At 34.2% G+C, this 25,659-nt stretch overlaps 3 protein-coding genes across 3 annotated transcripts; 2 read left to right on the top strand and 1 right to left on the bottom strand.

The window, feature by feature from the left end:
• The first annotated feature begins 1,366 nt into the window (after window positions 1-1,366).
• On the top strand, window positions 1,367-6,114 carry LOC149489444 (chymotrypsin-2-like). The gene is made up of 5 exons (XM_089715010.1): window positions 1,367-1,370; window positions 4,161-4,329; window positions 4,728-4,974; window positions 5,364-5,525; window positions 5,932-6,114. The coding sequence occupies exons 1-5, from the start codon at window positions 1,367-1,369 to the stop codon at window positions 6,112-6,114; spliced, it is 765 nt and encodes a 254-aa protein (XP_089571136.1).
• Window positions 6,115-13,707: 7,593 nt separating this feature from the next.
• On the top strand, window positions 13,708-16,915 carry LOC149489443 (chymotrypsin-2-like). The gene is made up of 5 exons (XM_089715009.1): window positions 13,708-13,759; window positions 14,559-14,739; window positions 14,980-15,226; window positions 15,874-16,035; window positions 16,769-16,915. The coding sequence occupies exons 1-5, from the start codon at window positions 13,708-13,710 to the stop codon at window positions 16,913-16,915; spliced, it is 789 nt and encodes a 262-aa protein (XP_089571135.1).
• Window positions 16,916-18,418: 1,503 nt separating this feature from the next.
• On the bottom strand, window positions 18,419-20,389 carry LOC149489442 (chymotrypsin-2-like). The gene is made up of 5 exons (XM_089713752.1): window positions 20,256-20,389; window positions 20,009-20,183; window positions 19,423-19,669; window positions 18,806-18,964; window positions 18,419-18,616 (listed from the first exon to the last, which is right to left on the bottom strand). The coding sequence occupies exons 1-5, from the start codon at window positions 20,305-20,307 to the stop codon at window positions 18,467-18,469; spliced, it is 783 nt and encodes a 260-aa protein (XP_089569878.1). The 5' UTR covers window positions 20,308-20,389; the 3' UTR covers window positions 18,419-18,466.
• Window positions 20,390-25,659: the final 5,270 nt, after the last annotated feature.

The raw sequence follows: 25,659 nt of genomic DNA, 5'->3' as shown, positions 1-25,659 counted from the left end.
ACCGATTTTAAAAATTCTTTCACCATTCGAAAGCTACATATAATCCACGAGTAATATAGGCTATATATTATCACGCTAAGACCAACAGGAGCGGAGCCACGCGGGTGAAACCGTGCGGCACAGCTTGTATACAATATTACAGAAATACGTTAGTCTAACACCCTCGTCGCTTCGCTCCTCGTTACCTATTTAAATATTTACACCAGGCGTGCACAGTTTTCAACTTAAAAAGGATTTCGACTTAGGCGGATTTTGATTGGACATAAAGAGTTAATGAGGCTTATTCTTATAAATTTTGAATTCACAAAATCATAATTGAACACCAATCAATCAAGCAAACACGTGTTTACGTCAGTCATAGATTAATTATCGTATACACCTAAAATGTTTTCTAAGAAACAATAGTGTACTTACATTGTCGGCAAGTTCTTAAAGGCGGTAACTTATGTATTTTTGTTCGAACAATAGAGGTAATAAATTCCTAATGATCAAGTTGTAAAGGTTGTAAAATAAAATAAAACGTTGCTATGTTCGACATACAGAGGTCAAAGTTAATTTTTCGAGTATAATATAGTGTGAAATATGTACCAAAATGGCTTGGAGGGACTCGGTGATTATATCGACTAACAGAGGGTAGAGAGTAGAGACTAGAGATTTCAAGTAATGGAGGTTTTGGTTTTTGAAAAGAAGGGAACAAAACATTTTTTCGAGATTTGGAGGTTACCTGGGACAGCCATCTGGACGCCGTCCGGTTGGACGTCCCAGGTACCGCTGGAAAGACGAAATTTCCAAAGACCTGCGCAGCCTCCAGATTGAAAACTGGCAAGAGATGGCGCAGGATAGAGTCAAATGGAGGCTCTTACTGTCGGAGGCCAAGACTCACTTTGGGTCCCTGCGCCACTCTAGTAAGTAAGTAAGTTAGTGTATTGAAATATACAATCAAGGGATAAGAAAAAGTTGGCGCGTAACGCAAAAATGTCACGAGTACGGCGTAACGCAAAAATGTCACGCGTACGGCGTAACGCAAAAATGTTACTTACACTAAATTTTTGTCCAACCCCGATAAAGAAGTTTCACTTTAATAAGGCCGCCAGTTGTAATAAAAAATATGATGTATCTTTTTTGTCTCACCTCACTCTATGACTGAACATGACATCGAAGACTGAACAATAATGCAAAGGGTTAGGTCACGATGACAATAGATTCTAAAGTGGGAACAAAAAACAAAAAATTCCCTATCAAACCCGAGATATTAAGTCAATTACTTTAAAACTCAAGTAGACGAAATTATATCGTAAAAACATGAAAATACCATGCAACATGGGAACTTCGGGTTTTTGTTCGTTTTAAGAATCGTCGGATACAAATGGGTATAACCCTTTTTAGGCAGGGAAATCTTGCATAGATGCCCACGGCCCCGGGGAAGAAGCCGTGGGTTACGTCGGATTGTTGCTCACTAAAACTTCATTAAATTGAACAGCTTGGAAATTATTTAAAAAACCATCAAGATAATTACAAATTTCTTATCAAAAGTTTAATTTCCTTAGGTTATTATAATATGCTAATTAACAATTAGGCTAGGTTTAAAACACGATTTCATTCAGGCATATAAATTTGACTAAGAGAAGCTGCATAATTTATTGAATAATAATTGTAGCTATTTAAGTGTTCTAACGGACGAACGGCAAGTTGTGAACGGCAGAGGCTACTTCAGCCGCCGCCACCTGTAGAGCATACGTTTTTTCGTGTCAACGGCAGCCGTCAACATATCATTAACTGCTGCCGTCGGTGTGCCGACGACTGCCGTCGATATGTGGTGACTGCTGAAGTAGCCTCTGCCGTTCACAACTTGCCGTTCGTCTGTAAGAACTCTAAAAGGATGGTCATTAATAGGAACATAGTGATTTGTTCCAAAAATTATATTTCTGTATTTCCATCTTCAGATGAAATGAAATGAAATGAATGAAATGAAATGAAATGAAATGAATGAAATGAAATAACTTTATTATGGACATAATATTATGAAAAAAAAGATACAAATTAGATGAAAAAAAGGAACTTAAAAAAAAATACATATGCCATAATTAGGCCAACCACTCAGTGTGTCATCACTGATTTTCAGTGGCCGCCTTAGGATGTCTTATGACGCCTTAGGATGTCAGACGCCTTAGGATTCTTGTAGATATTGATCCAATTGTGAATTTGCAATTAATATTTTCTAAGACTGCGTTCCTATTTGTTTTCACAACATGCTATTAATTATAACAGTAACAATCTGGTAAAAAGATACATACAATTTTTTATTTTTTATATACATTTTGTTTGTGCGAACAGCCTTAGTTTTAAACACATTTGTATGCATAGGTATATAAACGGAATAACTTTTTGATAACTACTTATAATTATCAATTGAAGAGTCGTCTAGTGCGACAAAATGTTGGAAATACAAGTTTTTTTATTATTTCTACTGTCTTGGAATGCACATGGTAAGTTTCTTAATTTTATTGTATCCTAAAAAAATGTTTCTTTATATGCTGCTTTCCTAACAATTCCTTCTTCACCGGTTCGTATAGAATAGGCATGACGAAAGATTTTCAAAACCTCTTCCATAATGTGTGTATACGTTTATTAAACAAGAAAAACCCTATATTTCGCTAATATACTTAAATTTAACGAAGATAAAAGCCATTTTTCAAAAAAATATTTATTAACTGTGCTAAAACAGCTCACAGGTGTCATGGCGTAGGCGTGACGTCACTCTTACGTAAATACGTAGGTAATAATTATCTGTATGCATAGCGAAGTAAAATTAAACAAATATTTAATTATAAAGTGTTATAGAATCTTATTTCAAAGTTTATAAGTGGTGTGCAGTATTGCAATGTGAATCTACATAAAAATAATACCCAAAAAAAGTGTTAGTAATTGTTTAAAGTGAGAAAATAATATGAAATGATTGTATAAATTTGACGCAGAGAAACCCGAACCACATATTCGTGAATTCGCAATTATATTTCTGTTCTGAGTCGATAAAGCATACGTGAAAAAATAAAAATATTAGTATTCTCAGCATATTCATAACAACAAAATACACCTGCCGCGAAGTTGTTGTGAGTTGTTTACGTAGACGTGACGCCACGCGTGTTTTAGTCAAAATGGCCGTCTGCAGAATTTCAATGTTTTATTTTATTGATAATCTCATTAATATTAATGTTTTTAATATTTCTAAGTCACTATTTTTAATTTATATATTATACTAGCTTTCCGCCTGCGGCTTCGCCCGCGTTTTCAAAGAAAAACCCGCATAGTTCCCGTTCTCGTGGGATTTCCGGGATAAAACCTAGCCTATGTTACTCGTGGATAATGTAGCTTTCGAATGGTGAAAGAATTTTTAAAATCGGTCCAGTAGTTTATGAGCCTATTCATTACAATCAAACAAACAAACAAACAAACAAAGTTTTCCTCTTTATAATATTAGTGTAGATGTAGACATATTCCCTTAGAAACACTAATTCGAAAATTTATGGATACTGTCGTCATGCCTATTCTGTTTATATAATATACTAGCGGTCCGCCCCGGCTTCGCCCGTGGTACATATTTACGTTTTCTCTACATAAAAACCATCCTCGTACTTCAAGGAATATAATAAAAAAAGAATTATCGAAATCGGTTCAGCCGTTCTCGAGTTATGCGCTTACCAACACATTTTGCGATTCATTTTTATATATAAGATTATAATATATTATTTAAGAGAGTTTATTTAATTTTGCATTAGTTTCTAACGCTCAGCCTTTTTATAACTAGCTGACCCGGCGAACTTCGTACCGCCCAGCCAGCCATACCAGTAATGAATGTAGTAATTTAGGTTTTGATTTATGTACCTAATGATGATTGATGATTGTAAACTTTTTCCAGTCACGTCGATTTTGGGCTTTTGCTTTAGCTTCTTGCCACGACAGGCCTTTGTTATATCGATCTGGATTTTTATTTTCTGAGGTTTCAGTAATTTATAGAATAGATTTATGTAATACAATGATACTAAAAAAAAGATTAATATTATTATTATTTACATGTTGTCGCATAATTTTCCTATCGTCTACTGGAAGTCAATTTCAAGCATTGTATAAAATAGGTAGATTTATGCTTGAAAATTTTACAGGTGTAGCTATCGATCCTGAGACGAGAATATTTGGAGGGGTAGACGCACCAGAAACAGCGTTCCCTTATCAGGTATCACTAAGAAAGACCACATGGAGGGAGTACCACTCCTGCGGCGGATCCATTGTCAGTGAATCATGGGTGTTGACAGCTGCCCATTGCACAATCAAGTATTTCATGACATTTATAGTTTATATTATTATGCTTTTATGTAATAGTCACCTTACCGAAACAGATGCATAATGCGTCACGGCTGTCGTCGAAGCGTCAGCGGCAGCAGTTTTGCCAATCGTCCGTTAGAACTCTTACTCCACTAGGGGACATGGGATTACACAAAATGAAACGACTATTATAGCACAACAGCTGTTAAGCGTTTAGTTAAGCTACACCCATGAACAGAAACGTATGGTCTTTTGCAGATCTACACTTTTTTAAGCCGTGTTTCATGAGCCATAATTATTTCATTAACAATTGAAATGTGTTCGAAAATGAATACAATAAACAATTGCACTAAGCTGTTTATGAACGGTAAGCATACAATAATAAGATAACCTTTACTTTCTTCTAGTGATCATCCTAATAATATAACAGTGGTTGCCGGAACCAATTCGTTGTCTTTAGGAGGCATGAGGTATAATTTGGATAAAATTATAAACCATGAGAATTATACTGAAGCAACACTGGAAAACGATATCGCGCTTCTTAAAATAGTTGGCGAATTTAATTATTCCTCCAATATGGCTCCCATACCCTTAGCGATGTACCCTGTACCTGCTGGTACACAGTGCGTTTTGACAGGATGGGGATATATTGATGTAAGTGGTGTTTTAAATTCAACTTAAAGAGAAATCGCAGTTTTTTTTATTAAATTTCTGGAGTCCTGTTTTTCTTTTAACCAAATCAATTTTCACTTTGTGTCTGAACTAGCTAGACCTTTTTTGTGGTATATCATTCAAAAATTGATTGTAAAGAAGTCGTATATATTCCATTCATTTTTTAAACTTTAAGCATTAAAAATGGAAGAAATAAAAAGTTTAGATTTTTAAAGAAACACACAATTCACTAGTTCCACTTTTATTTACTTTGTTTCGATTTTTAAACTATGAAATGCAGTTGCATCGAGTGGTAACAATGCAGAGTATAAATTACGGAAGAAAAAAGATAAAGACTGTCGGTCGTTAAACGAATATATTTATGTTTCTAGTATTATGATGAAGTACCTGATATACTTCAAATGCTGTCCCTGATGACCGTATCGGTAGAACAGTGCCGAGAAGAGTTGTCAATAGATGACAGTCCAAACAAACTTGCTGTAACACAAAATAATATTTGCGCTTCTGGGGAAGAAGACACGGGTGCATGTCAGGTAAATGTATTTTTATCCTTTTTATCGCTGAGAAATTCATTTACGTACCTCCAAAGTTTTACTGCGCAAGGAGGTATTTACTTGTCTCTTTCTTTCAACCCTATTGTTTTTATACCTGATACCCCGTTTTCCAAGATTTCTTTAAAAGGTCTATCCATACCAAGAAGCTTATATCTAATACACTGGAGATTTCAGTATGAACTTGCCAATTAGGTGTGAAAGGGATAAAAAAACATACAGGCGTCATTCAAGGTCATATTTTCTTGTTACAAGTTAATGTTCATACTGAAATATCCAGTGTATTAGATATAAGCTTCTTGATCCATATACCAATATTAGTTTCAGATTTAATTTGTATTTACTGTTATAAACTCTGTTATTGATTGGAAAAATATTTATTTTTCAGGGTGATTCTGGTGGTCCACTAGCAGCTAACGACACGCTTATTGGTGTTGTATCTTGGACTAAGATTATCTGTGGTGAGGGATTCCCAGATGTATATACAAGCGTCTACGATTTCCGTAATTGGATATTAGACAAAATCGATTTGGATGAATTATCAAAATATACGAATCATCATTCCAATTAATAAATATGTTAAACGTAAAAAAATAAGGTACAATCCTGATGCCAACCTGACACCTGCAGGCCGAGACTAATGTCAGAGAATAGAATAACGCAAGGAATAGAAACTGCTATCGCTAATTATTGACATTTTAGTAATGGTCACACTGCTAACGACGACGACGACCAAGACCAAAATTCCCATCCAGCCGAAATTTGTTCAAAATAAAATATTAAAATTTCCCGTCATACTGATACTTACTCGGAATGAAAAAAAAAGACGGGTTGCACTCCGGGAGTGCCGGCAGAAGTGAAAACTTGATTATTAACGTTGAGCATGTTTGATATTTTGGAATGGTATCCGTCTTACGCTTTTTCGATCGGGTCACGTGTCCTGATGCGAGTTTAAGATTTTATACCCATTACAGAAAAAGTGCTCAACGCCGCTAAAGGAGTTTTCACTTTAAAAATTCAAGGTCAATTAATAAAAAAATAGTTATTTTGCGATTTTCGCCGAATCATGTACTTAATCACCTGGGACCAAAATTATAGATCACAAAATTATCTATAAAAAACTTCAAATACATTTTTTTCTAGGAGCCACCATTTCTACGAAAAGCCTATTTTTTCATGCATTGATCTCAAAATAAAAAATTACAATCACCAGAACGACAAGAAATTGTAATATTTTATATTTAATTGTGTTTTGCATAATTTTGTTAAATTGCGACTGGATGAAAATTTTGTTCGTGGTCGTCGTCGTCGTTGGTAGGGTGAACTAATCACTAGCCAATGTCAATTAGTATCGTTAGAGTAGGTATTCTATGATTCTATTCCTTTGCGTTTTGACGTTTGTCTCAGCGCTCTGATGTAACGCACGTATTGGTTCTTAAATTGATAGTATATTTTTAAGTTTGAAGCAATATTCGACACAATAAATTCATAGTTTATCGTTAGTATTTCATGAAATAGAACAAGACGTGTGTGTGGCTTTACCGCGGCGGTCTCCGTGCGACGCGGTAAAGCTATTGCTTAGCATAAAAAGTACCTATCACTGCGGCGACGGTCGGAGTGTTAAGTTAGGTTGTTTTCGTTACGGAATATCTGGATTCGATTTCCACGCTCAAGGCCCGCGATAGATGCTATGCAATAGCTTAATAAAAATTTTATTTGTAAAAATTGTACTGGAAATTACTAACGATCTAAGAAATTTGATTCACCAAAAAAATGTTTGCATCCATTAAAAAAAAAAGTGCATCAATGTTCTGTACTTCGAATAAATTGCTGTCGAAAATTATTTGTTTTTATTATAGACTTTTTTTATAACCCCTACGATGGAATTGGAATAATGTTTTACAAATTATGATACTATCCATTTTACATTCTCCTTTTGACACTGACCAACTAAGTACTTTTCTACTAGTGAAAGATTTTTGAAGTGAAACTTCTTTGGGCGCGTTGAGAGTAAAATTTCAAGGTCGAGTCATTGAATACGGCGACGATTTAAGTATCTTTGAATCTTGTGAAAGAAATTTCACTTCTGACACGAGTGCTCGGCACACACGCTCTTTTTTCTACACTAATATTATAAAGAGGAAAACTTTGTTTGTTTGTTTGATTGTAATGAATAGGCTCATAAACTACTGGACCGATTTTAAAAATTCTTTCACCATTTGAAAGCTATATATTATCATCATGCTAAGACCAACAGGAGCGGAGTAATGCGGGTGAAACCTCGCGGCACAGATGGTAATAGATAGAGTTGTTCAAGAGGAAGTTTTTAGTACATAGGTAGGTACATAATTTGTTAAGATTGAGACAATACTGCAAAAATCTAGCAGAATACATCACAGCTTTTCGAAAAATATTACTACCTATTTATTAATCAAACATTTTATATTTTCATAAATAAGCCAATCGCAAGTTAGATATTCTTATCTGAGTTTCAACAGCCCTGTGAAATTATATTAAGGTACTATCGTTACTTTTTACTAATATTATTCGGAATATTAAAAACACAACGTGTTAATTTTGCTAATATTTTAATATTAGAAATCCAACAATTACTTATAGCAAACTAGGTTTCCGCCCGCGGCTTCGCCCGCGTAGTCAAAGAAAAACCCGCATAGTTCCCGTTCCCGTGGGATTTCCGGGATTGCGTCATTTTCCCGGGATAAAAAGTAGCCTATGTCCTTTCTTGGGTATCAAAATATCAACATACCGAATTTCATGAAAATTGGTTCAGTAGTATAAGCATGATTGAGTAACAGACAGACAGACAGAGTTACTTTTGCCAAGACGAGCCACAACGCACGGGCACTACCTACCTTTTCTCGAAGCGCTTCGACGTTTTTTTGAACCCTCATAACTTGGGTTTGGATTATGCTAGATCAACAAAATTTTCGGGATATATTGTCAATAGCGGACTTATTGAACATATTAAGTTTTAATTACATTAGCTTTTATACTTCAGATTTTATTTATATCTAAAAAACGCTAATTTCGTCACTGACTCACTGATGATCATCAAAATTCTTAAGGTATTTCCTAATGTCCTAGAAAGCTGAAATTTTGTATGTAAGCTAGTATTAGCACACAAACAACAAAAAAATTATAAATTCTGTAACTTTCATCCCCCAACCCCTTAAACTAGGGGATGGGAGTTTGTATGAGACCTGTAATTTTAAATTAAATTTTGACGACGCTAGAGGTCTAATCTAATAATCTAAAACTTGGTTCCCCTAGATATATATATGTATAGGTACTCCTTGTTAAAAAGAAATTAAAAATTTAATCGACATATATTGAGACATATACTTCAGATTAGATCATATAAATATGAATGAATAGAAGTGTTGCGAACGTCTCCTGCCTCTTACGTCCACACAGTAGCTAAAAATAAAAAAAATAAATTGTTACAAACAACTTACAAAAAGAAGTGAAATCCCACCAAAAACATTTTCATGTAAAATGTTGCCAAGACGAGGCCATATGACTCGCACTGTCAAAAAGTTATCAGATCTCATGTAGAGCCAAGCTTCTAACACTACACGCCCTAACTCTACAAGGCCTAACTTCACAAACTCTACACCTTAGTCAAAATATGTGGCTTGGCCGTTCGTTACTACAAGAACTATTGTATAACACTAAAGTAATGAATAGTGAATTAATTTTTCACCTTACGCCGATGTGAATGTAGCGAAATGGGACAGGGACAGGGAAAGCGACTTTGTTTTATACTATGTAGTGATTATGTTTCAGACAAAGCGGGCGAAGCCGCGGGTGGAAAGCTAGTATACTACAAGAGAATTTCTTTAAGATTCTATTCTATAAATAATTTAGAAAGAAAAGTGCACTCTGGATGATACGATTTGATAACTTCCAATGCTACCCCTGACCTTATTGAGTGGGAAGGTCTCACATTGACCTACTTTCTATCAAATCCAATAGCAATGTTATTGTTAATATAGCTTTAGTTTATACAGATTAAATGGATTCACGACCTTATTTAGGTTTAAAATGTCGGAATTATTTCCAGTCAAATTTTTAAAATAAAAAGTTTGTTTTATACTATGTAGTGATTTTATAGAATCTTAAAGATATTATCTTGTAGTATACAATATGGTGTATAAAACGCCTTACCCGCCTGCGAAAAAAAAGGGTTATGTTTTTCAGGTGTATGTATGTAAGCTTTTCGGCACGCCCCAGAATTTTTCAAATTGGACCAGTAGTTCCAGAGATTAGCGCGTTCAAACAAACAATCAAACTCTTCAGCTTTATAATATTAAGTATAGATTAATAGATAAACCAAGTTTCTAAGAATACACTGACGACCTCAATTTAAATAAGGTAGAAAAAATTATCATTTACTAATGAAACGTAGGTATACCAGAAAAAATCGGAATTTCCCATAGGAATGAAGAATATAGTGTAGGAATATAGTGTTTCATTGCGATAAATAGTAATATAGTGTAGGATGTTAGAGTACCTACTCTAACATCCTGCATAATATTATGTTCAGACGCAAAAATCATAACATACAACCGCTCCGTTGCGAGGTGGAACAAGGGCAAAGAAACAAACACACAAACAATAATTATATTATTAGGTATATCATATTAAAAATCTTCTACTGAGAACTGTAAATGAAAATCCTTGGGATTTTAGAAAAACGTTTCATTCATGTGTTTTAACTCGCAAGGTTAAAAATGTACATAATTATATAAAAAACATAGTACGTAAACATTAATTACCAAATCTATTATAAAAAAATGTATGCGTGTACTAGAGTACACACGTAAGAAGTGAAACTTCTTTATGACCTTAAAAATGTCACGAGTATGGCGTAACGCAAAAATGTCACGCGTACGGCGTAACGCAAAAATGTTACACTAAATTTTTGTCCAACCCCGATAAAGAAGTTTCACTTCAATAACACAATATTTTGCACACATTTTTCACGATCTTACACTTTTTGATTAATTTCGAAGGCACTCCTCTGCAACTCATATTTACATCAAGTATTTGATCCGTGACGTAGATCGATGAATAGCAGCAAAAAAATCTCCCTAATATAATGTTTTCTTATAAAAGTGTTTTCGTTTTTATTAGTTTCAGTTGAATGTTTGTATATGTAACAGATTAATTAAGGCTTTAATTAACAATTTAATATACATGTCGGAAACGGTCAATAAATAGCACTGATGTAAAACGACTCGAAGCACGAATTCCGTGAGGTGGCAGCACCGTCGTGAAGTGCACCGTCGTGAAGCTACAGTGAAGTTGGCGGCCGACTTCATGCTTGTACCGGGTCTAGAGGATGAAGGCTCGCCCTCGGGACGGCACTTCACATTCGAACATCGAAGAGTTCGGACCTTCCACTACTTGGAACTGTTAACCGTTTCTTTGCTAGTGTTTTATTTTAATGTGTAATGTGTAACATAACGATTATTAAAAGTGATTGTATTGTATGGTGTTTCTTTGCTCGATTACCCAATGCAACGCCCACAGCTTGAAAATAGATTCACATTCCACATCTTTCCCCGACATACATATAAATTTTGACGTGACAACGTCTTATAATTCGATAGAGCCGGCTGCACGCACGAAAAAACATGACTCATGCGGCGTTACCTCGCTCTGAGGCGTTCCATGTAAGGCTTGAAGTGCAAGCGAGAGCGCGGAACGAGCGACAGAGAAGCACAATCGGACGTTGTCACGTTCAACTATCGTCAGTAAACCGACTTTACAGATAACCATTTTTTTTAATTTATTTCAAACTTTGTAATCTATTCAATGATCAGTGACGTCGAAGTATCCGTCGTATCCGGTCGAAGAGGATAGGCATTTTCCTCTTTTCTGTGTTGTTGTATAATTAACATAATAATAATTTATATTAGCACTTATAGTGTGTATAAGATAAGAAACCATATCTTATGATTATAAGGATGCGAGTTCGAGTCCCGCCTCGTGATCGAATTGTTTCTATTCTTTTGAAGTGAAACTTCTTTATCGGGGTTGGAAAAAAAATTAGTGTAACATTTTTCCGTTACGCGCCTTCTTTTTCTTATCCCTACCACGCGTGATTCGACGTATTACTGTAAAGTTGCTTAAAGTAACTTATTTTTTGAAAAATAAGGTCATAAAGAAGTTTCACTTCTTACGTGTGTACACTAGTATACGCACACATTTTTATTACCCGACTACGGCAAAGTAAAAGGAGGGTATGTCACACGTTATATATACCCACATAAACCTATAATATACCGTAGCACTTTGACAACGTGTGACTGCGGTTTTCCAAACATGAAAATTTATCTCTACATAGTGGAATATTGCATAGGTACTTCAGTATAGTATTGTATGACATTATTGTCAATTTACAACGAAGGCATCTTGGTAGAGTTTACTGTGTCCATTTACTTGCAACTACATTAGCAACTTTATTCAGTTCAGTATTCTGAAAATATTGTTTTATACTTTTTTCAGCGCCGTTTTTTGTCGTAGTTAGGTTTTAGTTTTTTTTTACTTTTTATTATGTGAATAAATGTTTGTCTATTGTCTATAGTCTATCTGATTAGTTTTTTCCAAAAACATCCTCGCTTTACATCATCGCACGCTATTGGTTTAAAATTTTCTTGTAAGTAACATAGGCTTTCTGAAACCTTGATCAATTAATTCTTAATTCGGAAACCGGTTCGTAAGTGCCAAAAAATAATAAATTAATTTATTACAATTCATTTATATTTAAATTATTTTTTTGTCTAATTGTTATCATATCTTTTTTAAGTAGATAATAATTAATAGAATAATTGGAAACTTTAAATTAAAAATATTTTTACAATGAGGCCAAGAAAGGGTGACTGCACCCTTACCACTGGTTAAAGTGTCGAGCAAATAAATTTAATAGTCACCTGATGATAATATATTAAGGACATCAAAAAAAAGTTAAAAAAAATGGCTGATCATCAATTGATTTTATTGCCAAAAAGAATTTTTTGCCTTAAATGATAATTACCTATTGTTACATCGTATATATAATATGCATGTGTAGATTTAAAAAGTTTAAAAACGAATAGAATATAGAAAATAGAATGATATTTCAATATTTATTGTATTGGGATTTAGATTTAATATCTGTTTTACGCATATAATAATATTTGCATGCTTTATACAAAGCGAAACATGTTGAACAATTATCTCTTCACACCTCTCTGTAGGTACCATATTTTTGGCAAATAAATATTATTTTATTTTATTAACCGACTTCAAAGAAAAGGAGGAGGTTATTATTTTAAAATTCAAAATTTTTAGGAATTATGTACGCTAATATTCTGTTGGTATCCTAAGTTAGTACTATCAATGGGAAAGTTTGTGAGGATAGAAGGATGGTTTGTTACTCTTTCGCGAAAAAACTACTGGACTAATTTGGATGAAACTTTACAGTAATAAAGGTCTAATAATCCAGTCAGTAGGTATTTATGCTCTACAAAAGGTGGCATAGAAAATGTTTTGAAACGATATTGTTTAGGTATGAAAGGTTAATACAAATCCAAGTTCTCGACCTTGACGGACCTATAATCAGAATTTATTATAATAATATGATAGCAGATAAATATCAGAATAACACATAAGCTATAGAAATAGGAATACCAGATTTCGCTTGCGAGCTCATCCCCGAGTGAAACCGCACGGCACAGTATAAATTTGAATAATATAATTTAATAATAATTAATAATTATAATTTATTTGCGATTTGATAAAAAAAGAAACAATTATCTCCACAGTATTTTTCAGTTATTAATTGCATTAGTAGAGGAATAATTAGAATTCAAATTATTTTAAATTTTCTGATCAATAAATGTTTTCATTTTTTAATTATTTTCGATTCCAAGTGGTAATTCGTTGTGGTAATTTCATAAATTGATTCATAATTAAAGAATTACATACACAATTAGTTCATAATTCGTAGATTTGTTTTGTTATATCCAGTGTATTTACACTTTTTTTCGGAATTATTTTTTTGTTCGTTGTGTAACGAGCCTTATTTGAAAATACTGGATATAAATGGAAGGCACATTTGTCTTTTTTAATTAAATGTTTAGTTAGATAGATCACGATGTTCAAAACATACGCTCTAACACTACTTCTAGCGGCGTGGTACTCACAGGGTAAGTGTTTTAAAATTTTTAACTAATTCTATCCTAAAAATATCTTATTATTTTCTTGTTTGATTTTATAAGTCCCATGTCCCCTGGGGTGGGGTGGGGTAAGGGGCAGATGCATTATACATCTGTTTCACTCATCGATTTTCTTGAGGGACAAGTAGATGATCAGCCTTCTGTGTCCTGCCAGACCGAGACATTTTTTTCTTCGTCTTCACCGGGAATCGAACCCAGGACCCCTCGGTGTTACGTTCACGCGTCAACCACTGTACCAAGGAGGATGCGAATATTATACATGTAGAAATCAGAGACTTTACCGGATTTTAATTTTGTCTCTCCGGGCCTCATGATTACGCTCGCTGCAAAGTATGCGAAACATCGGCATAATAATAGAATGAATAAATCGCGTTAAAAATCCGTTAGAGTATTTAATTTCTAAACATTTGGATTTGCATTCTGGTATGTCGGACTCGGCCATACGAGCCGAGCCGGCCGAGTACCGACTAAAGACTTTTATTTTAGTCCATACCTCCGTGACCTCGCTACTGCGCTGGTTTTCTAACGTTGGTATATTCTTCCGTTCTACGCTACGAAAAGGCTGACACTTATTGATGCAACTTTACATAGAATCCTAAAATGATAACGGCAAATATATAATGGCCATACCTCCGCCCAAATAATATGATTAAAATCTTTGTTCAGCATGTAAAAAAGTGGCGTAAGAATCTGATTTCAGACAGTTTCTAAAAAAGCATTGTCCTAGTTAATACAGTGAAGAAAAAAATATTACATTCGCTTTGTATAGGTACTCCGTTGGAATTGTCTAGAGATCCCGACACTAAAATATTAGGAGGGGAAGACGCGCCAGATGGAGCATTTCCCTATCAGGTATCATTGAGGCCAACTAATTCTGTGTTCTACCACTACTGCGGGGGATCCATCATTAGACCCAGATGGGTGCTAACAGCTGCTCATTGTACATACAGGTAATTTAAACAGATATCGATATAAAAATATCGTTTAAATTTTAGAGAATATAAAAAAACGGTGCAAAGTGGATCGAATTACGACTTTCACCCGCGGACGAACCCGCGGGCAAGTATTTGTATAATTCACGTGTATATAGATATGATGTCGTGATCAGAAAGGGAACATGTTACCTACCCACTATTGATAAAATTTAACATTATAATAAAATTGTTATAAGACAATGTACTTTTTTACAGAATTCATCCAAGTCGTCTCATAGCAGTTGTGGGTACGAATCGAATAACTGGAGGTGGTACAAAATATAATGTGTCTAGAATCATAAATCATGAGGATTTTATTTATCGACTAGTAATCAATGATATTGCGCTCGTTAAAATATCAAGAGAATTTATTTTTAACTCCAGAGTGGCTCCAATACCTTTAACAGATGAGCCTACACAACCTGATACAGACTGTGTTTTGACAGGATGGGGGCAAAATGGTGTAAGTCCATTTTAGTTAAAAAAATATATGAAAGCTTAGCCAGAAAGCATTTTCAGAACAAAAAAAAAGACGGGTTGCACTCCGGGAGTGCCGGCAGAAGTGAAAACTTGATTATTAACGTTGAGCATGTTTGATATTTTGGAATGATATCCGTCTTACGCTTTTTCGATCAGGCCACGTGTCATGACGCGAGTTTAAGATTTTATACCCATTACAGAAAAAGTGCTTAACGCCGCTAAAGAAGTGAACTTCAAAAATTTGTTTTTTACATTAGAAAAAAAAAATACAGTTAGTTCATTAATAAATTCAATTATGAAGCTGTAATATAATTTTCCGGCTATAAAATGTAGATTTTGTTCCTTGTTCAAAGTTGACGTTCAGAGCGCCAGCTGACGTTCACGAGGCTTCATAATACTATACTTTGATGCATTTTACTAATTACCGCTTGAGAGGAACTTGGTCATGAAAATCTGTTCCTGGCTCCCGGACTATAGAGCTTGAGCTGTCTCCATAATTAAAAATAGTTGTTTAGTCTACAGGAATAACTTTCATTTGGATTTTGAGAAAGAAAACTATCAATTACAATACTCTCCATCTTTTTCTTGCTTTCATTGAATAGTTCTATAAAATAGTTGTTTAAATTTTAGCCTCGGCAACAGATGAAACCTGACAAACTGCAAGTCCTATACGTAAAGACAGTACCGGTGCAAGAGTGTAAACAGAAAAATGAAAAAGAGAAATACATACACCCAGTATTAATTGACAATAATATTTGCACTATGACAGTATGGGGAAAGGGTGCGTGTTTTGTAAGTAAAATACATATAAATAATTACTATATTAAGCCTGTTTAAGCCGGCTACTCACGTACCTGGTAAAAATAAATGGTAATTGCACCCTTAATTGGCTCCTTGTGATGTATATAGTCAAGCAAGACAGAAACAGCTGTGGCCCCAGTGGCAGGTACGTGAGGCCGGCTTAACTGAAAAATTATAGTCCTTTCAGCCTTTAGACATAGACAATTGGACACAGGCCCAAAGATGAACACGAATAATTTATCAATACACGATTGATGATTTGATAACAAACAATCGCGAACCTACGATGTGCTTAAAATTAGTATTTTCTTGTGATTGATTTCACTCGAGTATCATATATTTATATTTATTCATAATATTATTATCTCTACGAGTATATCTATCTAGTATCCATGTGACCACACACACTGCAAAGTGTGCCAAACGTCGGGGTAATCCATACTAATATTATAAATGCGAAAGTAACTCTGTCTGTCTGTCTGTTACTCAATAACGCCTAAACTACTGAACCAATTTGCATGAAATTTGGTATAGAGATATTTTGATACCCGAGAAAGGACATAGGCTACCTTTTATTGCGAAATATGTACCACGGGCGAAGCCGGGGCGGACTACTAGTAATCTAATATTATGAATACCTAAATTACAAAAAATTATTGAAGTGAAACTTCATTATTTATAAGCATTTCTCCGAGTGCAAATTAACCTTCCGTTATATTTTCAGGGTGATTCTGGTGGTCCACTAGCAGCTAATAATTCGCTAGTAGGTGTTGTTTCCTGGGGCAACCCCTGCGCGGTAGGGAACCCCGATGTTTTTTCAGGCGTGTACGCATATCGAGACTGGATCCTCACCAACATCGCTAATAATTAAGTTTCATGATGTCAACAACATTCTTGTTATTGTATTTACTTTTTAGTATTTTCAACTGGATATTAAATAATTTTTAGTTTATCTCAGTTATCATAAAATCTTTTGCTGTATATTTGGTCTTCGTATTAAATTTTACAAGTAATTATGAATAGTCTTTTTTTTCACCACCCTTTCGGAAGGTTCTACCGAGAAGAATTGGCAGAAACACTATAATACGATTGTCCTATCTTTTAATTTAATTTAAGTATGAATTATATAATTATGTACATACATAATACAGTTTTCGTAATCATTATCTACCTAATCTTATATTATAAAGATTTTAATTATCTAGTTATTTTTTTGTATGTACCTACTGAAAAGGTAATATTCAGAAGTACTAATCTGATCATGAAAAATCTTTCACAAACCGATAGCTGCACTATTAGAGTGTAATTTTATTTTGATTGAAGAAAAAAATTGTGAAAAATATTAATATTTTTAAATCAAGTTGGCCAAAGCAGTTGAGATGTGATTTGCAAGTATGCGATGATAAACAAACGAAAAACTTATCAAACATATTATATATTACATAACATTTCTGGTGATCTGTGATACCGTTTAAAACCCATTTCAGACACCAGCTCCTCCAACTCCAGCTATGTTTTATAATTTTGTATGCATGTAGATTTTATGTGATGGGGAATTGTGAGGAGAAATAAATAAATGATTTGATTTGATATTATTGGTCATTATTAGTTCTAGAAAAAAAAAGTACAGCTAAGCTAAGAAGTTTATTTTAAAGGATATATGTATTTATTCCAAATCAAATCGCTTTCTTCGATTTGAAACCAAAATAATGGAGGGAATGTCCACTAGTGACGGACAGTAAGGTATTCAGAAAATAAAACAAGAACTACTTCGAAAAATTTTACTTTTTGATTGATTAAGTATAGTGTCTTCATATGGAGTAAAAGTTTCAGATTCTCGAGATAAAATATGACGGTCGTGATCAGCTGTGAGACGTTATACCCTCTCAGTGAAGGTTTCGGTCTCACGGGATGGTACATGCCGTTCGCGGTCAGCTGTGAGCCGCAATTCTCGTTGTGAAGCGGTTTCAGGTTCTCGGCATAACACATGTTGTATTTGGTCAATAGTAAGCCTCTTACCTCTAACGATTCTTGAGAACTCTCTTACTTATCATTTTGTTAGCTTTGCTCGAATTTCGAGATAAAGATTTTTTAGGTGGCTAAGTAAATAAAAATTAAGTTAAAACGGACTGAGAGTGTTATAGACAAATATAATCAGAAAGCTTCGAACTCCTAAGCTATCGGAAGTTACAGGTGTTATTGTGGGTTGTCAGGAATAAAATATAAATATATGATACGGCTGTTAAGAATATATTTTTTTGAATTTGACGAATAACACTAGGCTCTGGTCCTGGAGCTAAATTTAATGACAATTAATGAGATGAATTTCTAAACATCATTTAATAATGTGTAAACTCAAAATGCAAAATGATCATAATAAAAAAAATATTTATTTCAATAATGTTCACAACATCCATCTTGATTATTGATTATTAGCAATGTTGGTAAGGGTCCAGTTTCGATACGCAAAAACGTCTGAGAAGACATCAGGTAATCCATTGGCACAGGGATTTCCCCACGACACGACACCGATTAGCTTGTTATCTGCTGCTAGTGGACCACCAGAGTCACCCTGAAAATATAAGGGAAAGTGTAATACCCTACTGTCTACTGTCTGTCACTCCGTAGCTGTTCGCTTTTTCGCAGTTCTCAATTATTGTGTATCGAGCTTAATATTATCGTCCTCATATTTGGTCTGTATCTAACAGTCTTAAAGTGCTGAAAAAATTTAATATTATTTAATTAATTATATTTTACTCACAAAACAAGCACCCTTTCCTCTTTCTTTTAAAGTGCAAAGATTAGTTTTAGTTGATACCGGATATATTCTAAACTTTTTCTCCAATTCTTCTTTACACTCTTGAACCGGTACTGTCTGTACGTAAAGCACTTGTAGCTTATCAGGCTTTGTTCGCCGATCCTTAAATATTAAAAAAAAAAAACAATTAATTACAAATTATTATTCAATGCAGTTAATAAAAAATGCATTTTAAACGTCTGTTTAATGTTACGAGTTAATTAAATAACAGAGAGGACAAGTTTTTGGATGAAACTTTCAAGTTTAACGGGATAATTGCTAATAGGACATTTCACTTATGTTAGAAGCAAGCACACATTCGTGTGGACTGAATGTCCTCTTTAAAAAAAAGACGGGTTGCACTCCGGGAGTGCCGGCAGAAGCGAAAACTTGATTATTAACGTTGAGCATGTTTGATATTTTGGAATGGTATCCGTCTTACGCTTTTTCGATCAGGTCACGTGTCCTGACGCGAGTTTAAGATTTTATACCCACTATAGAAAAAGTGCTCAACGCCACTAAAGAAGTTTTCACTTCAAAAATTTGTTCGATTTTATAAGCTAAAACACTCATTTACTTACATCGATTGCTCCCCATCCTGTTAATACACAGTCAGTATTAGGTTGTGTGGGCTCGTCTGTTAGGGCTATGGGAGCCACTTTGGAGTTAAAACTGATTTCACCTGCTATTTTAAGAAGCGAAACATCATTAGATGCTCTTGCTGGATTATAATCCTCGTGATTTATGATTTTAGTCACATTATATACCGTACCACCTGAAGATATTAAGTTAGATCCCACGACTACTATTATCGATGTTGGACGAACTCTAGAAGAAAAGAGTATCATGGTGTATCCAAATCTTAAAGATAAGAACTACTTATAAGTAAGACCCTTTCTGATTCTATTATTTTTATAAATTATAGATTGAAGAATTTAAAAAATCAGCTGATTAGAGAGATGGATTTTTAAACTGATCGTCGTACATATATATGAAACCACCATAGTTAGACCCACCATTCGATCTGTAGTGAGCAGACACCATACTAAATGATATTATAACTTCAATGGCTGGCAAAATTTGCACTTCGCTCATGAACCAGTACAGTATGCGTTTTGTGTATTTTTTTCCAGATATGTTTATTACTAGCAAGTGTAATTCCAATACCTTTGTGTGCAATGAGCAGCTGTTAATACCCATGTCGATCTGATAATGGATCCACCGCAGAAGTGGACCTCCTTATTATAACTCGGCCTCAATGATACCTGATAGGGAAATGCTCCATCTGGCGCGTCCTCCCCTCCAATGATTTTAGTGTCACTGAATATTTCCGACAAAGTACCTACAAATCTTGATATAATGAAGTATGTTCATGAAATACGTTCATAGATATAGCTAAAGATAAATGACTCACCCTGGGGGTACCAAATCACTAACAGTAGTGTTAAAAAGTACTTCTTAAACATATTGTAATCCGTCTAGTAGATACAAGACAAGACAGACATCTAGAAAAGCCAAAATTGTTTCAATTTATATACAGTATTTCCAAATAAGGATCGTTACACAATGAAGAACTTCACGAATGAGTATGGATATTATTGGAATGAAGTTCCTTATCGCGAGTGGGGGCTAGACTGTAAAAATTAAGACGAAAGTTGTAACTTTTTCCTATAGTTGCAGGCCGTGCGGCGTGCGCGTGTTTCTCTGTCTGTCTCTCTTTCTCTCTAAACTTCGTCAGGTTCTCAAGTGTCCCTTGACACCTCTAATTTTTTACATTTTATGGTGAGGGATTCTACATTTCTGTGTCTACTTTTCTTACTAAAGCTTAAATTACTAGCAGTTAGGGTGAAGTCACCTTTTCTAGCACAGAAACTAATAGTTTAATGTTTTAATTACACTGATAAATGCTTGAACAAAAAATAAATTCACAAATTAAGTAATTAATTGTTATAATTAATTAAAATGTTAATTAATTTTTGGACACTTAACTACTTTTCTAGTACTAACTTATTTTTCTCTATCAATGTTTAGGGCTGATTTTTCAATCCTTGGTTAAAAGTTATTCTTCGAATAATGTATAAAACTACCATTTTAAAAACGTATTCTAATTGCCCGTATTTGACAGTTTACGTGACATTTTAATATTATCGTGTAATACTATATTGGACGGATAAGTTTTATCCAAGTATTAAAAAATCAGCCGGGCAATTATAATCGAATTTATATTGTTAAGATAGTCGTTCCGTCTTCTCGTAACTTCATTATATTATCTATACGTACCTATCCTATCCTAATATACTAATATTATAAATGCCAGAGTTTGCGAGGATGGATGTGTATTGTGTGTGTATATATTTTTTACTCCTTCACGCAAATAATACTGAACAAATAATTATAAAGAAATTTAAAATACATATAGGAGGTATTATTCCGGAAATCCCATGGGAACAGGATCAATGCGGGTTTTTCTTTGAAAACGAGGTCGAAGCCGCGCGCGGAATGCTAGTTATTCAAATAATCGGTAAGAATCCGACATAACCCACGGCTCCTTCCCCGGGGGCCATGGGTTGTGTATCTTTGGAAGATTTTCCCACTATAAAAAAAGGCATTTCAGATTATGGTTTCACATACGATCAAGTGTCCCAATAATTATATGTTACTTTTCTTACTCAAAAGGTTTTGAGTAAGAAAAGTAATTATTTATTTGAAAAAATATATCAGGTTTAATTATTCATAGTTCTAATGATATTTTCTTAAAAAGTATGATAAATACTTGAACAAAAAATTGATTTAGAAATAAATTTAAATTTAAATTAATTTTTTACTACTTTTTTACAATTTAATCGAATTTATAGTTTGAAACAGAACCACTAGGTGATTCTATTTTCTGGTAGGTTTACATTGTTAAAAAAAAAGTGAAGTAAAAAATATCGATATATTCTTCAAAATATCGATATAAGCAAATATCGGTATCCGGTCCCTGACTGGCACAGAAGGCTGATCACCTACTTGTCCGTAAAGAAAATCGATCAGTGAAACAGATGTATGCATAATGCATCTGCCCTCATCATTATCCCTTACCCCACTAGGGGACACGGGACTTCACCACAATCAACATGATAAATTTGACAATTTCATTTTGAAAAAGGTTAAAATTAGACTTTTAACCAAAAACCAAACATAAATTATAATTTCCTACATGACACCCATCATTTTTAACCGACTTCAAAAAAGTAGGAGGTTATAGACCGGGAGATACTGACACAAAATTTCGAGTCATTTGTAACAAGGATGGCGGTTCTACAGGGGTCTTAGTACGCAATGACAAAAAGAAAAATGATGGTGTGAACGCTGGTACCGGTGGCTTAGTCGCGTGGGCGTTTGTCGAACTCGTCGGAAAAATAGCGAAAGTCAAACGATTTGTAACACAAAAATTTTAGAATTTACCGATAGTCCATAAAAAAGTAGTAGGCGGTAGTGTCATGCCATACTTTTCCGGTGTGACTTACAGCCCGCCATACCGACGCGAATGTGTTGATTTAAATAAAACAATCATTCAACCATTTGTACCAGGCTAACTTTTGCACAGGTAACTATCGTCGTGCAGCCATTTACGAAAATCGCCATGCCATACTTTTCGGACTATTGCAAATGGTCGCCATACCGCCGAAAATCTGCAAAAAATTTTTATTTCGCCAAACTTTTTGTACCAGTATTGCATTTGGATTTTTGGAGAGTATTTGATAAAATGTGACCATTATTATATTTGCCATACTTCTAGTAGGGGGAAAAAGTGCTGTCTTACTTGAAAACTTAATTTATTATTAATTTATATAAGTGAAGATTTCCAACACATAGATCTTTGAAATTTTGTATTTATATTTGTTGATCCTCAAACTTACAGGAAAAATAAGTGCCATACTGTTACAAATCGTTTGACTTTCGCTATTTTCCGACGAGTTCGACTAACGCCCACGCGACTAAGCCGCCGGTACCAGCGTTCACGCCATCGTTTTTCTTTTTGTCATTGCGTACTAAGACCCCTGTAGAACCGCCATCCTGTTACAAATGACTCGAAATTTTGTGTCAGTATCTCCCGGTCTATTATCAATTCGGCCGGTATATTTTGTACAGTAACATTTATTTCTTAGTATGTAGTAAAATAAAAATCAGGCTTTAGATAAATATATGGGAAATGATTGATATAAACTCTTTTTGAAATTAACGTTTATTTTCTTTAGATGCAAATAGATATATGAATTTTTCTTAATTACAAATTGGGCGTAATAAGCTGATGCCTCAGCCACTTGTAATTCAGGGAGGTTGTCATAATATGTATCAGAAATATTATTTCTAGTGTGACGAATATGATGGATTTAATACTGCTTTAAGACATCATAGTAACGCCCTCGTCAAAAAGCTCTCCACTATGCTGAACCAATGTGATCTTCTATCCAGTCATGATACTTGTATACGCTTGTGTATACATCTGGATATCCCCGTGCACATGGCACACCCCAGGATACGATGCCGATCAGCTTATTATCAGCCGCCAATGGACCACCAGAATCATACTGAAAAAGGTTTGAGTTGTTATGTTACTAATATTATAAATGCGAAAGTTTGTGAGGATGGATGTTTGTAACTCTTTCACGCAAATACTACTGAACATGTACTGATTACAATGAAATTTGGTTTATGGGTAGCCAGATTTTTATTCATTTACTAGATTTCCGCCTGCAGCTTCACCTGCGTTTTCAAAGAAAAACCCGCATAGTTCCTGTTCCTGGGTTTCCAGGATTAAAAATAGCATATATCTTAGTCTAGGTCTTCAGCTACCTGTAGACTAAATTTCATTGAAATCGGTAAACAAACATCCATCTATCTGTCGTGGCCATATTATCGTAAATTTGCTCATTTCATGATATGATTGGCCAGATCGTTTCACGATATGGCCAACTAAACGCGCGGTTTTTTCATGAAATGATCAAAATTATTTGATCATATTATCGTAAAATAGTTACATTACCTAATCATTGGTAGAGGCGCTGCAAGCTCTGTGTTTATGTGATAAGATGGCGGCCGCTGGCGAAAATTTAATTATTCGCAGTTAAAAACTTCATAATTCGTTTAATAACAATATGAAGAAAGTCATAGCAAAGAATTTACGACGGTTCGAGTACTATGGAAAATGTGGATATCTTATATGTATTGAAGAAAAAATGCGTCTTAAATAAAATAATTTAAGACGCATTTTTTTCGTATTAGTATTATAGTTTCGTATTAGTATTAGTATTATAGTTGTTTGTTTTTTAAAAAGCGATCCGCTTCTGGCACTCGCCGGCCGCTGCCGCGGCACGCTCGCTTTGCTCGCTCGGCTCGTGCGTTGTTTATCAAAGTCTAACCTAACCTAACCTAACTGTTTTTTATTGCAAAAACGATTCGCTTCTGGCATTTGCCGGCCGCTGCCGCGGCACTAACTTAAATGACATTAAACAAGTTTTTAGAATATTCTGAATTTTTTAAATATTTTATGGACTCTTTATATTTCATACGATCTGGCCAAATGTGGATGGCCAAATCGTGAAACGTTGACGATTTAACGATCTGATCAAACTATGCTGGCCATTTCATGAAATGCGACCATTTCGTAAAATGATCGATCATATCATGAAATGAGCAAATCTACGATATGGCCACGACATATCCATATTTACAAACTGTTGCGTTTATAATATTAGTACAAGTAGTAGGATATCGTTGTTTATAAAAGTCTGTCTGTCTGTCTTTTCTTCAAACCTTAACAAAATTTATGAAACTTGACGCAGATATATTTCCGACCTGAGAAAGGACCTGGGATACATTTTTTAAATGCCTTTAATCAAAATCCCAAGGGAATTGAAATAAGGCGAGTTTGTCTTTGACTTCGTGGGCGGGAAACTAGTATAGATATATATATATAATAAATTATAATAAATAGACTGACTGGTTTGCTTGGTTGGTACTTGGTAGTGACCCTGCCTTCCAAGCGTTCGATTCCCACCCGGGTTAAATATTTGTGTGATGAAAATCGATGTTTCTCGGTGTCTGGGTGTTAATTATCTATATAAGTATTTATTTAATTTAGTTATTGTATTTACATTTTAGTATTTTCAACTGGATATTAAATAATTTTTAGTTTGTCTCAGTTATCATAAAATCTTTTGCTGTTTAATTGGTCTTCGTATTAAATTTTACAAGTAATTATGAATAGTCTTTTTTTTTCACCACCCTTTCGGAAGGTTCTACCGAGAAGAATTGGCAGAAACACTATAATACGATTGTCCTATCTTTTAATTTAATTTAAGTATGAATTATATAATTATGTACATACATAATACAGTTTTCGTAATCATTATCTACCTAATCTTATATCATAAAGATTTTAATTATCTAGTTATTTTTTTGTATGTACCCTCTGAAAAGGTAATATTGAGAAGTACTAATCTGATCATGAATTTTTTACAAACCGATAGCTGCACTATTCGAGTGTAATTTTAATTTGATTGAAGAAAAAATTGTGAAAAATATTAATATTTTTAAATCAAGTTGGCCAAAGCAGTTGAGATGTGATTTGCAAGCATGCGATGATAAACAAACACAAAGCTTATCAAACATATTATTATTGGTCATTATTAGTTCTAGAAAATAAACACACAGTACAACTAAGCTAAGAAGTATTATTTTAGTAGTTATTTTAAAGGATATAATATGTATATGGGCGGATGGCCATAATCATCAGAATCACCCATATCTTCAGTAAATTATAATGTTGGTGG

Source organism: Colias philodice, chromosome 3 (genome assembly GCF_061535455.1).
Source record: "Colias philodice isolate Cphi_HAF_F1 chromosome 3, ilColPhil1 Martin Lab GWU primary, whole genome shotgun sequence".
Lineage (NCBI taxonomy): Eukaryota > Metazoa > Arthropoda > Insecta > Lepidoptera > Pieridae > Colias > Colias philodice.
Note: the sequence above shows the minus strand (reverse complement) of the source record. Positions and strands in the feature narration are given on the sequence as shown.

What these genes read in the sequence shown, in the direction of transcription:
- LOC149489443 (XM_089715009.1), top strand. Translation starts at nt 13,708, where the DNA reads ATGTTCAAAACATACGCTCTAACACTACTTCTAGCGGCGTGGTACTCA. An exon ending in GCTGCTCATTGTACATACAG is followed by an intron (nt 14,740 to 14,979) that starts GTAATTTAAACA and finishes ACTTTTTTACAG; the next exon opens with AATTCATCCAAGTCGTCTCA. An exon ending in CAGGATGGGGGCAAAATGGT is followed by an intron (nt 15,227 to 15,873) that starts GTAAGTCCATTT and finishes TTTAAATTTTAG; the next exon opens with CCTCGGCAACAGATGAAACC.
- LOC149489444 (XM_089715010.1), top strand. An exon ending in GCTGCCCATTGCACAATCAA is followed by an intron (nt 4,330 to 4,727) that starts GTATTTCATGAC and finishes ACTTTCTTCTAG; the next exon opens with TGATCATCCTAATAATATAA. An exon ending in AAGACACGGGTGCATGTCAG is followed by an intron (nt 5,526 to 5,931) that starts GTAAATGTATTT and finishes TTTATTTTTCAG; the next exon opens with GGTGATTCTGGTGGTCCACT.
- LOC149489442 (XM_089713752.1), bottom strand. Translation starts at nt 20,307, where the DNA reads ATGTTTAAGAAGTACTTTTTAACACTACTGTTAGTGATTTGGTACCCC. An exon ending in AGTGATTTGGTACCCCCAGG is followed by an intron (nt 20,184 to 20,255) that starts GTGAGTCATTTA and finishes CAAGATTTGTAG; the next exon opens with GTACTTTGTCGGAAATATTC. An exon ending in GAGGAAAGGGTGCTTGTTTT is followed by an intron (nt 18,617 to 18,805) that starts GTGAGTAAAATA and finishes TTATATTTTCAG; the next exon opens with GGTGACTCTGGTGGTCCACT.